The following is a 13,671-nucleotide window of genomic DNA, read 5'->3' on the forward strand; positions in this document are numbered from 1 at the left end:
GATTTATATATTGGAATGATTCATGAATAATACATACATACATGAGGTTATGAATATTCAAAAAAAAATTTACATGCCATGATGATTTTACAAAAATTTGCTTTTATAATGTAATCTGCTTTTATAATGTAACTTACCATTTAGCCTCTAAAGAAGATCCTGCTAGGATCGAAACGTCAGGCCAACTTACTTTTAGAATTAACCATAGTAGTGTATTGAAATTTGATCAAGGTAGTAGCCGGTTAGGCTTTGTGGTCCATAGCCCTACCTACCATTAATAATACAGTAACTCACCACACAACCCACACCTACCATATAGTAGGCTACATTAAACCACCACATAGCCTACACCTACCTTAGAGTACAGTAAACCACCACATAGCTTACACCTACCATTATAGCCCATTAAACCACCACATAGCCTACACCTCCCTTAGAGTACAGTAAACCAGGCATCATGGGAAACTGTTGGTGTACTTGCATAGAATATAAATAACAAATCCACCCATTTTTGATCTACTTCAAAGACAGGCCAAAGCTGATAAAAGTGGTGGCTTATTATATTTTTAACGAGACATATCTAGTTTTCTCCAACAATACAAAAAGATCTTATGCCCTTTGGCAAAGATATATACTAACTCATTCTTTCATAAAAATAATTCAACTATGTTTAAAATAAAATGAATATATTAAAAATTTGCTAATTATGGGTCCAATGTATACCTTTCTTGAATCCTGCCACCATCACCACAACCATCAATTCAACCCTACCCAATCCCCTCCTAAAAGTAAAGACCATGGCCCATCATGCCCTTCCCAACCCCCTCCTAAAAGTCAAGACCATGGCCCATCATGCCCTTCCCAACCCCCTCCTAAAAGTCAAGACCATGGCCCATCATGTCATCCCCAACCCCCTCCTAAAAGTCAAGACCATGGCCCATCATGCCCTTCCCAACCCCCTCCTAAAGTCAAGACCATGGCCCATCATGCCCTTCCCAACCCCCTCCTAAAAGTCAAGACCATGGCCCATCATGTCATCCCCAACCCCCTCCTAAAAGTCAAGACCATGGCCCATCATGCCCTTCCCAACCCCCTCCTCAAAGTCAAGACCCCGGCCCATCATGTCATCCCCACATGAACCAAACTTGACTACTATATATCTCCTGTAAGATTAATCATGATTCCTACAATTATACTCAACCATACACCCGGGCTCCTCTCTCTCTTTGTGACACCTGCACAGATATTTAGTGATGATACGAATGAGATATATCAAGATTACCACTACCATTCATGTGGATAAAAGTTAAAGGAGCACATAGCACGGAATCAAAGAATAACTTAAAATGCAAGACATTTGCATTCGATGTGAACATTTTTGCATGCTCCTATTTCATGAACTTCATTTTAATATTCATCTTTATCAAATTTCAACTTAAAAATTATCCAAAGGTGGAACCCTCCTAAGAAATATGATAAATTGGATCATTTTTCGCGAGGCTCAATTGACTGGCAATTTCTCCTCATACACCAAGATATAACTAAGCAAAACAGGTAGATCACTTTAATATATCGTGTTCGATTTACAGTGTCTTGCAAACAGTAAAGAGAGATGTCTGGTCACTTCAAATTAGAACGATACTAAAATTAATTAGATTGTTGAATTGTGGCGATCCATTCTCGATTTTGCTTAGAAATATACACCTTTCTGATTAAGATAATAGTGTAGGCTAACATAGTTTTCCTGTCTAAACCTACACCAATCAATCCACACAATACAATTTCTTCCTTCCTATCTGTAAAGTTTGATTCAAATGCAATATGACCCTTTAAACATTTTATCACAGCCATGACTGTGTGGTAGCTAGCTACAGAAATCTCTTCACCATCAGCTAAAATCATACAAGTACTTAATACTGATAAATGACGAAAAGGCAATCCTTGAAATCTAAAAAACAGCACCTAATAGGTCAAACGGTTGGAATAATCATATTACTACTGATATAAACTGGAGCAAGGCCACTTTGGTGAAGTACAAGGTCCTTTGGGTGAGGGAAGACTGTACTCTTTGAGCAATAATTTCTGCCTAATTCATACTCTACTATTCATACAGAGATATCAAATATCACATTCAATAAGCTTGTTTTGTTAATTGTAATGAACGTTTACCACGTAATGTATTAAACTGTTGCTTAGTGGCAAAGACGTAACTCCAGTCATGGCAACTTTTCTGTCGGTCAAACAAACACACACATATGCAGTAACTTCCAGTATAATTCTTTGAAATTACGTCATGTTGCTGGATTGAAAACACTGTGTAGCGAGGAGTGAATTGCAAGCTTGTGTGTGTCTACGAAATGGAGGGACGATTTGCTGCGGAAATTGTGACTTTCCTTCATTTCTGTATGAAAAGTTTTGGTCTACGGTTTTGTCTTTACTCCAGCACTTAGATTTTGCCTCAGGTAATCGTTGATTAATTTGATTGACGAGCTAAAGACAATGCATACAGATATGGACAAAGTGTACCATTAAAGCGGCAATACCTAGCCTGCCAACCCAACTGTCAATGAGCGTTCCTGCTTTTTCTGACATTTGTAGGCATAGCGGTCATTGAGCAGAGATCTATTTGACAATTTCTTTAAGCAAAATAAAAGCATATGCAATATTTATAGTTACAAGATACCACTGATTGCAATATTTTAAAGCACAATGTCGCTTAACGCCATCAATTATGTGTGCATAAGTACTACAGGTTTTCACTCAATTTTCTGCGATTTGACCTAAGGTCATTGAACCCCTCCCCCCCCCCCCCTGATATCCAACCAACAGAATACACTATTATCCACATTGACTTAGCATTATATTTTCAATACAATCTTTCTAACTACTAGACGGCCTCTAGATTTTAAATAATGGACTTGTTTTTAAATAAATTCATTTCTGTTCCTGTTCCTTTCCTTAATAAGGCACTTTAGCTATTATTGTATTAAAGTTACTTTATAGGAAAAAGTCGCCCAGTAAAGAACCTACCAAACGACTGATCCGCTATCAACCCCAGTCCTCTTGCATCGAGACTGTGACTGTGTGATCATCGTCGGGTGTGTATCACCATTCCCTTCCAAAGGGAACAGATACTACACACGATCTTAGCCAAAAGGCCAAAAGCAATTGTATTAAAGTTGTATCTCTGTTTTGATACAAATAGTAACCATCAAGTATCTCTAGGTGTGACACGAGGCACTGGTTTAATAGTTACAATGAGACCCTGACTCACGCGAAATAATTTCACGGCTCGCTGGTTTCTTTTATAATACTTTTACGAGCCGGTCCATTCATGGTTGCACCTGCTTGATCCAACTTGTGTATATTCACCTTGTTTTAACAGGCTACCACTTCCCTCTTTCATACATCATTTGTATTCACTTACAACAATTGTATAATTAGAGTCACATTGCAAACACTTCATAGTTACTACTTCTTGACAACAACTTAATATTAAACAATTCTTGGTGTAATGCTCGATAATAAGTATAAAACCAATAATTGAGACCAACATAAAGGTGACAAAATGCCTACACATGAATTTTTTTTTTTTTTTTTTTTTTTTTTTTTTTTTTTTTTCTGTTTCAAGGTGACAATGGCTGGTGACTGCAACCACTGATAATATAGAAAAAATAAAATTAACTTGTCCTTGTGAACATTGAACAGGGCTTTCATGCACATAGAAGTATTAAAGAGATAGGCTGGCCTTGATAAAGAAACCTGTGTGGGTGAATACTACATGGTTCGTGTGTCTATTAGATGGAGACATAGACTAAATTTGGAATTAAATTAAATTATTTGAAAATGACTAGAGTTAGAGATAGCAATGCTTTGAATATGAAAACTTGGTTTTAACGTGACGATTAATGTACCAAAAATACAGGTTTCCTTGGGAAGTATGGTGTGTTAGTGTTGTCTTGAAAACTTGGAAAGTAGAGAATTTATAAATCGGAACACATTTTACCAATGGGTTGGTAAATGATTACAAATGTTCACTTACAAAGTGAAGTCATGGGTGTAAAAAACACAGGAATCTGACCTATACCTTCACTACGATGATGGTCACTAAAGTCTCTTGAGAATTGGTTATTCATTAAAAATAGGTTTATTTTATCTGATTTACTTCAGATAATGGTCTGTGCTACAATTTCTCTTATTTAAATAATGCCATCCTTACAAACACCAATGATAAGGACTAAAGGAGGTAGTTTATTATCACAGGGATTGTGGTCGTTTGGAAAATACTTTTATGTAGAAACAGAATACAGACTTGATCGTTCTTATATTGTAGAAATCCATGATACAGCTTTATATATATAAATGTAACATGAGTTGCTTAATACTAGCTTTGTACTAAAAGCTAGTTTGTTGGTCCTGTTAGATGAAAGAAATATATGTCACACAAGTTGCTTAGTACTTGTGAATAGAGTATTCTTACAAAAATGAAAAGGAGAAAAAAAAAAGAGGAATTTGATCTTGACTGATACATTGAAGTATTAAATTGGAGTATGACGAAAAAAGAAGTTTGACATTTGAAGCAGACATAAAACCTTAAAGGGAGTATCCAATCCCCTTGAGATGATACAAAAAAAAAATATCCAAAAATGAATTCCGCCCCCTCCACCCTGCCTCCTTTTAGTCAATTCCAGTGTCCAGAGGATGGCACTTGGGTGCATTTATAAGTTGACTGATATGGAAATACGAGAGACTAAAGCAGGTTCATGCCACTTGAAAAATGTTATCGGAAAGACCAGGAAAATACTGGAAAGGCAAAAGAGACAAGTTTACTTTATACAAGACAACTTTCAAAGATGTCGCAAACTTGCCAAGGGAAGGCTGGAATTTTAAAAGGTCCTCTTTAGGGATAGGAATTCATTGATTGAAAGTATTTGAAGGACAGTTTTAGAAGATGTTTTCTGTTTTCCGACAACAACATCTAGCAGAAAAAGGAGTCCAAGGTTCGTTCAAGGTGAATATAATCCAGAGGGAAGTGGATAGGAATGAAATAGAGAAACCCTCTTTCCTACAATAGGAAGTAATGTCATGGAATACAGAGCTTGATGAGGATGATGATACTTAAAGCAGCTACTGGTGTGTTTAAGACTTCACACAGCTCAAATATATGTATGGGCCAATCCAAAAACATGATATGCACCATATATATAGGGAAAGGGGGAATGTTCAAAGGTGGGAAGTATTTAACTAAAATGAAGGGCTAATAGTGGAGAGGGGTGAAGAGACAAGTTTCTTATACTTGACGAAAAGAAATATTGGGTAGAACCACCGAGGGCAACCTAGAAAGAAATTAAGAGTGATCAAACAGGGGATGCTGACCTTGTTGGGGTATGGCGGGGGGGGGTGCCTCAGACTGGATACATATATTTCAGGGGTGTGCTCAAGCCGGGCAGCGGCGGGCGGGTGGCTGCGTCCGACAGTTCTGAATGCCGCCCAGCAGAAACAGTGATATGAACATCTCCGCCCGGCACTATATTTGATGATTAATTTAACAAATTTCACCATGACCAAAATATGGGTGAATAATACTTGGCACAAAAATTAGCTCCAGAATTTGAAAAAAGATCTAGATAACCTTCATTTGCACAAATATTCCAAAGGGGAGGGGAGTCCCCCACCCCTGAGACCCCTCCCCCAGGACGTAAATCACACTACCGCACAAATCCACCTGGCACTCAGATATTCCTGAGCACAGCCCTGATATTGTTAGCATCATGCACATATTGCTAGCTCATCACAATGGATATTTCAAAATAGCTTTTTTTTTGTGGAAATAATTTGACCCTAAAATCCAATAACAATGAAGTTCATTACCTTGCTTGGTTAAGTTTCATTAAAACAAGAGGGGGAGGGGAGGGGGTGGGGAGGAGATCCTTTGAAATTGTTTAAATTTCCAATTTCCAAGTGATAAATACTAGCATATGAAGATATAAAGGATTATGAAATATGGAGTTAATGAATGGCATAAGTAATGATCTGCTAATTAACCTTGGTTTGGTGGAAAACATCTAGAAAGGTGTCTTCGTCTGATTAATTTCAATGATTTCTCAATGAATACTCAGGAGGTTTGGATATGATCAACTCACTGCAAACAGTATAGGACATTAGGATGAATCTACAACAGAATGCTTTAAGACGCTGTTATCTAACACCGATCAATCCCAACAGGAAGTCAAGACACAGCTGTAGTAAAGAACCTGGATTCTCTAACTATCGACTATAAGGGGACAAAAATGAGCATTTCTCCCCAGGAATTTACCGACAACTTCCGGGATATGTCCTAATCATAAAAACTGACTGACCAATTTTTCAGTGAGAGGTTTATACAGTTTGGATGTCAAATGATTGTTGGTTGCAGCTTTGTGGTAAGACAATTATTTGACACAAAACTGAATTGTTAGCTTTAACGCTTGTACAGTGGCATCTAACATTCGATCGAGTTCCCTCTTTTTTTATCCCCGTAATCTGAACACAGACATGTCTCTCTCAGTTTAACAGACTACATGCAGATCTACAACGTTCACAATTACTTCAAATGTGAACGCTTAATTCACTCTTCTTACTATTTTATACATTTTCCATTTCAACAGAATGATACACGAAAAGGCTGATTTTTTTAATACTGACCATTTCAAACTATTCGTAAGACATTGACAATCTGGCGGAAATGTTTCAAGATTGGCTTATATAAATATTACTGTTTATATATTCTCCTAATTGCAGATTTAAGCTTTGCAGGTATCAAAGGAAAAACTACGGGAGGTATAAAAATATCTAATATCATACAATATTTTCAATGTTTAGACATAAAAACATAAACATTTGTACTACTTCCACCGAGAGCTGATGCTCAAATTTTCCGCACAATATATTTTTTTTGAGAATAACATCAATCAGTGTTGGTCTCTCTATTCTAGACAGGGATGTTGAATTTGAACTTTGTGAATCAAACAGCTAGGAAACACCCATGTTATATACGTCCCTACAGTCAAGACAGCCTACTAAAATTCAAAGAGCTACCTAAGAGACACCCATGTTATATACCCCACAGTCAAGATAGCCTACTAAATATCAAACAGCTACCTAAGCGACACCGATGTTATATACCCTACAGTCAAGATAGCCTATTAAAAATCAAACAGCTATCTAAGAGAAACCCATGTTTTATACCCTCCAGTCAAGAGAGCCTACTAAAAATCAAACAGCTACCAAAGCAACACCCATGTTGTATACCCTAATTCAGTCAAAATAACCTACTAAAAATCAAACAGCTACCTAAGAGAAACCCATGTTATATACCCTACTCAAGATAGCCTACTAAAAATCAAACAGCTACCTAGGAGACACCCATGTTATATACCTTACAGTCAAGATAGCCTACTTAAAATCAAACAGCTGCCTAAGAACAACCCATGTTATATACCTTACAGTCAAGATAGGCTACTATAAAACAAACAGCTACCTAAGAGAAACCCATGTTATATACCCTACAGTCAAGATAGCCTACTAAAAATCAAACAGCTACCTAAGAGAAACCCATGTTATATACCCTACAGTCAAGATAGGCTACTAAAAATCAAACAGCTACCTAAGAGAAACCCATGTTATATACCCTACTCAAGATAGCCTACTAAAAAACAAACAGCTACCTAAGAGAAACCCATGTTATATACCTCACAGTCAAGATAGGCTACTAAAAATCAAACAGCTACCTAAGAGAAACCCATGTTATATACCTTACAGTCAAGATAGGCTACTAAAAATCAAACAGCTACCTAGGAGACACCCATGTTATATACCTTACAGTCAAGATAGCCTACTTAAAATCAAACAGCTGCCTAAGAACAACCCATGTGTATACCTTACAGTCAAGATAGGCTACTAAAAAACAAACAGCTACCTAAGAGAAACCCATGTTATATACCCTACAGTCAAGATAGCCTACTAAAAATCAAACAGCTACCTAAGAGAAACCCATGTTATATACCTTACAGTCAAGATAGGCTACTAAAAATCAAACAGCTACCTAAGAGAAACCCATGTTATATACCCTACTCAAGATAGCCTACTAAAAAACAAACAGCTACCTAAGAGAAACCCATGTTATATACCTTACAGTCAAGATAGGCTACTAAAAATCAAACAGCTACCTAAGAGAAACCCATGTTATATACCTTACAGTCAAGATAGGCTACTAAAAATCAAACAGCTACCTAGGAGACACCCATGTTATATACCCTACTCAAGATAGCCTACTAAAAAACAAACAGCTAACATCCATATGATATTACCCTATAGTCATGATAGCCTTAGCCTACTAATATTTGAGGTTCACTATAAATCACAAACCCTTACTGACAAACTCAAATGGCCAAGGACCTGTTATGTAATATCCACTACTAAAACAATGGACTATCTTTGTAATGGCACCACCAATGTGACTGCTATCAATGTACATATTAATCCTAGCACCTGGTGAAACAATGTCCTAATGCACAGAAATACATATATAAGGGGGAACAATTTTTTGATAGCGATCACATGAACTCATTCCCGGTTAAACAGCTAAGAACTGATCAAAGATAGAAAGTCCTTACAATGTATTGAACTGTATACCAATAAAACTATATGTATATTAACTCGGCTTTACAAAATACTTTATATAGATCTAATTTCAAACAAATCAAATAAAGGGAAGGAAAAGCTCTCAACAAGGGTAGCAAAGCTTTAAGCACATGCTCATTTCAGTCTTGCTACATCAAATAGGGGCTGAATATCGACACGAAAATGAAACTGTTTATGGAGATTTAACGAGTGACGGAAATCACTTATCAAATGTTTAATAAACTGTGAATTAAGTTTATGTTTAAATGAAAAAAGTAAGTGAAACTTTTGATTTTTTTTTTAATATTATAAACACTTCTTATGCTTTTGCTGTCCTACATTGGCAGAGAAGGAAGTAGTTAACATTGTTGTTGCAATTCAAGTTGATAAAACTATGAATACTTATATTAAATGTACCTTACGACAGCTAGGCCTTCTAACTAGGGTTATGGAAAGGAAATAAGAAGCACCCACATTTCCGATTGATTTCACCAAAAGTCAGACAGAAAAGAAGAGACTATCATATTTCAGACTATTAACATTTTGCGATCCTTTGTATTACACTGTCTCAGTTTGACAATGTTATTTAATGGTCCGACAAACCCTAAATACCTCTCAGTTTCACTATTAATGAGGTATATATTGCATAATAACCATTAGGCTTCTACGTAGCGAGTAATTTGACTATTTCATCCAAAAGCTATATATTTTGTATCCCATAAATTGAAGGTCACTTTTTTCCCCGCCCATTTTACAGAGCTTTTAGTGATTTTCGTGATTCCTCATGCTAAATTGAAAAACAACCAATTTAACATATAAAATGTTTGGACATCTCCCCCCCCCACCCACCACCCCACCGCCCCTAAATGGTCAATAGGGTATCAAAGTTTGCGGACAAATTCAAAAACATTATGCAGCCCAAGTTACAGTCCCTAGCTTATGAATATGGGAGACGATAGTGAGTCGCTTGACCGACACTGGATATTATGATTGCGGATATGACAACCTATGTTTGGATAACCACAGTCAGCTGTGTAGGCTGTATGGCCTACGACTAGTTGTTTACATGTATGTATGTATGTATGTATGTATGTATTTTAGATCCTCCTGCAAGCAGGAACTCGCGAGGAAGCCATCATTGGCTTATCAAAGCCGCAAGCTGACCGAAGTCAGTCTCTTAGGTTCATATTTAACGTCCATGATTATGAATTGTCAACAACTCTGTAACTGGACGACATACATTAGTCTTGGAGCGATTCGAACTCGGGACCTTATGATTGAAAGGCACCGGAATCAACCACTGAGCTAACACATCAAATTACACTTTGCATTGTAATAAATACTCTCAAATATGTAAATCGATATCACCGCCAACACTGGTGTTCTATTCATTAAACAGACACAACTCTCCCACAGCGTTCGGACATCCTACAGTGACATACTGATCATTGTTATTTGACTACATTTTGTCGGACAACAGACTCGCTGTTCGGACGACCCAAATGCAAGCCCTGCGAGGGACGAGTAGAAGAATTCCTTCATGATTTGCCCTGAAATTTGTTCTGTCGATGGGAGCAGCTTGACTCTGTTTGTTTCCGACGTATGTGTCATGGTACATAGAAATGTACTATACTTTGAAATGCTTCATCTGACATGGAACCATAACCATGACGATGGTTTTTGGACAAATTTACCTCATAAAGTGGACACTACGAGGATGTAAATCTGTCCAGACACCATAATAAGCTACTAAGTTATGTCTTGGTGGGATGTCGGGATATGTCGAGACAGTCGGGAAGACAGACCTGACCAAAATATAAACAAACCTTGCGCTAACGCCAAAAAGGAACTATGTGATATTTCCGTACGAAAATAACCTCATGATTAATTCTCAGAAAAGATATGACAACCTCATGATCACGTTTTTATTTCCTCAAAAGATTGTTGAGACGACTTAACCTGATTTTGGGCGAGATAAATGCCTGTCCTCCCAAAGGGAAGAGGCTGGGGTGGGGATGAAAGAGAAAAAAAGAAATGTTCTGCCTCTGTGCTTCATTTGTTGATTAATGCTCCTATCATGATGGCAGTCACTGATCAATAACAGCTAAGCTTCAAGTTTCCAATATCTTATGGACATTTAGAGTTGAGTTACTGTTAGTTAAACCCGACTAATTTCCTGATAAAAGATTATTCAAGCTTCAACACACAACCATCCAAGCAATTCTTTGCATTCTTAAACTTGCAACAGACAAGGAACAAGAATAGAATACAGACATCAGACACTCCATATGTTTATAAAAACTAAGTATCGAATGTGAGTCTAAATTGCTTCCTGAAGGAAAACTTCTCCCTTAATTTATAATTTTTTTTTTTCAAGGCAAAGGTAAATATTGGTCGGGTGGCTCATTGTAGGCTCATCGGGTGGCTCAACTATGAACCAGCAGATTAGCATACCTGACTAACAATGCTATTAAATGTTATATAGAGTTATTGGCATACTACTGAATGAAGAGGAAAACTACAAGGTAAGGATCAAACAGATATCAAAATAGAATGCGTTCAAACATTACATCAAACATTTGTGATGAGTTTAAACATGAGTTCTGACCCTATTGCACAAGTGAAAAGTGCAATGGAACTTAGAGCCAAAAAAAAAAAAAAATTAATAATAATAATAAAAATACGAAAAAATATTTAAAAAATACAAAAATTGGCCATTTCCATTCTGATTTTGAGGTAAGTATGTACTTTTTGGATCTTCTGAGAATGTAAAAATTTGGCTTGTCCAATCAAAACTTAAAGAGGAATACCTGTGTGAATACATTTCCAAGTAATAAAAAAAAGAACCATATGACTAAAGTGGTGTTTTAAATACAAAATATACCGCACCTTTACAGAGGTCTATCAAACGTTCCTTATTTTTTGGAGGGACGGTTTAATAGGAAACTGTCAGAGTTGAAGTTCCCTGCCATTCTTCATCGCTAGCTTAAAGGAAGACACAGAGGATTGGCTGGAGACGTCGCTGGACCTCCACTCCCTACCTCGGTCAGTTTGCCTATTGTTACTACCTTGACCGACATTAGGGGGGACATCGGCCACTTGCCTTGGTCGATTTCTCCAATTAGCTGGCAGGTTTGGTTCTTGGTGAACCTGGACGGGGGCCGAGAATTGCCTTGGAGGAGGTGGTAACTGAGGGTGACGGTGGGCAGATGAGACGAGAGAGGCGGATTTGGCAGAGGAAATACCAGACGAAGAACAGGAAGACATGGCTGATGAGAAGGGCTTCTTGGAGGAAGCTGTAACCGCTGGGTTTTGAGGTGTAGAGACGTGCTCAAGATAATTCCTGACGGCAGGAGTCGAGGCAGCTGCAACATGGCTGGACGTCAGGGACGAAGGACGGAGTCCGGTCTCACTCCTGGCTCTACCGTTGACCAAGGAACCTTTGACGGCAGAAGAGGCCAAAGACATCGTGGCCTGCGACTTGGTCTCGGTCACTTCCATGTCCGAATCCGACTCGCTGCTGTCATCGTTGGACGACTGGTCGCTGATGTGATTGGACATCATGTATCCCTGTGGCACCGATTGCGATAACACCTGCTCCTGTTCCCTGGCCCCCGTGCTGCCGGTCCTAGCCCTCCCTGTCACTGAAAACATCCTCTCCTGGGTAGAAACCAGAGGAGGTCTGTAGGCAGCCGACACCAATGGACCGCCGTTAACGGTATCTTGGTGTTGTCTAGTATCGTTCGTGGTGGTGCCACTGGTTCGAGTCTCCTTCGGCCGTGCTCCCCTGGAAACATAATCCTCTTCTGCCATTTGATCGACGTCCCGTTCCGATAGGTGTCTCCTGAGCTGTGATATTTTGATTTCGTTTCTCCTTCGCTGAGGCGAATCAGTTTCTTCAAATCCGCCATTCTCTGCAGATGGATACCGCCCTGTACCGTTCAGGGAGACGTCTGACTGTGTCCTTGATATGCCTACCCCTGAATCCTGATATAGTGAGGTGCCATTCTTTGACCTTTGACCTCCACTCTCGTGTTCCTCCTCCTCCTCGGACGAGTCATCCACGTACATTTCCGTTAATTGTTCATGAAGCGGTTGGATTCGCTCCTTGAACCAATGTTTCATCTCGCCTCGCAAGATCTCTATCCTGGCTTCCTGTTCCTCCTGTAATAGCGCCCTCTCTTCCCCTGCTCGCCTATCGATCCTGTGCAGGCATTCGGTCCTTTCCGCAGCCACTCTCTCCCTGGAGAGCTGGTCCAGGCACTGAGCCTGGTGGGACATCCGTTTATCCAGGTTTCTCATCCTGCTGTCAAACTTTGACCTTGACATGTCGATCTCATGGAGGAGGCCCTCTTTGGTCGCTTCGATTTGGTTTTCGAGTTTGCGAATGTAAGGCGTGCACTGGCAGTTGAAAGACAATGGAATCTGACGGGAGGGGTAGAAAGTCAAATGCTACGTTTTTCATCAAAAATGAAATGTGACTGACCCTTGATAGTAACTACTTTACATTATGTCTTCATATTCCTAGTTATAGATATAGTTAAATACGATATCCTTTAAAAAATAATGCCAAAACATTTTAAAGACTTGAGTCTGCATTTAGTAGGACAAACAAAATCAAACAAGCTAACATTTCTGCACCTAATTTCTTCATTTCCTTGAAAAACACTTTGACCTTTGCTTTATGACATCCATATATAAACATCACAGGGACTTTTGAAATCCTTACGTATCAATTTTCTGGAAATGCAGCGAATTGTTCCTTTTTTAAATGTTGCTAGGGTTTGTTGATTTCTTATAGTATTACAGGAAGTGCCCAGTTAGGGTTATTAACCTCTTGTGAAAAGCTGTGGGGAATCTTTGCCACATAGTTCTTATTAAGCCTGATATGGTGCACATGCAGCAAAGAAAAACAGATTGCTTTTGATTTTTGAGAAGTAATTAGACAAGCTACATAACAGTCAATTCAATTGATGGAAAAAAACAAAAGATAAGATTACAACTAAATTG

The 13,671-nt window shown here is 38.4% G+C and overlaps 1 protein-coding gene and 1 long non-coding RNA gene across 4 annotated transcripts in view; one reads left to right on the top strand and one right to left on the bottom strand.

The window, feature by feature from the left end:
- The window catches only part of LOC139962810 (uncharacterized), a 30,617-nt gene that overhangs the window by 2,969 nt on the left and 13,977 nt on the right, over nucleotides 1-13,671 (top strand). The window lies entirely within an intron of this gene.
- LOC139962808 (uncharacterized) overlaps nucleotides 4,638-13,671 on the bottom strand; it is a 49,104-nt gene continuing 40,070 nt past the window's right edge. The window contains exons 13-14 of one of the 3 annotated variants that reach the window (XR_011791369.1): nucleotides 8,310-13,086; nucleotides 4,638-8,248 (exon numbers count right to left, since the gene is read on the bottom strand). Coding sequence is in view for 1 of the 3 variants with exons in the window: in XM_071963155.1 (XP_071819256.1) it covers nucleotides 11,611-13,086 (1,476 nt within the window). In the remaining 2 variants the exon portion in view is untranslated. Of the gene's footprint in view, nucleotides 13,087-13,671 lie in introns of all 3 variants that reach the window. The other 2 variants (XR_011791368.1, XM_071963155.1) reach the window with 2 other exon arrangements.

Source organism: Apostichopus japonicus, chromosome 21 (assembly GCF_037975245.1).
Source record: "Apostichopus japonicus isolate 1M-3 chromosome 21, ASM3797524v1, whole genome shotgun sequence".
NCBI classification, from domain to species: domain Eukaryota; kingdom Metazoa; phylum Echinodermata; class Holothuroidea; order Aspidochirotida; family Stichopodidae; genus Apostichopus; species Apostichopus japonicus.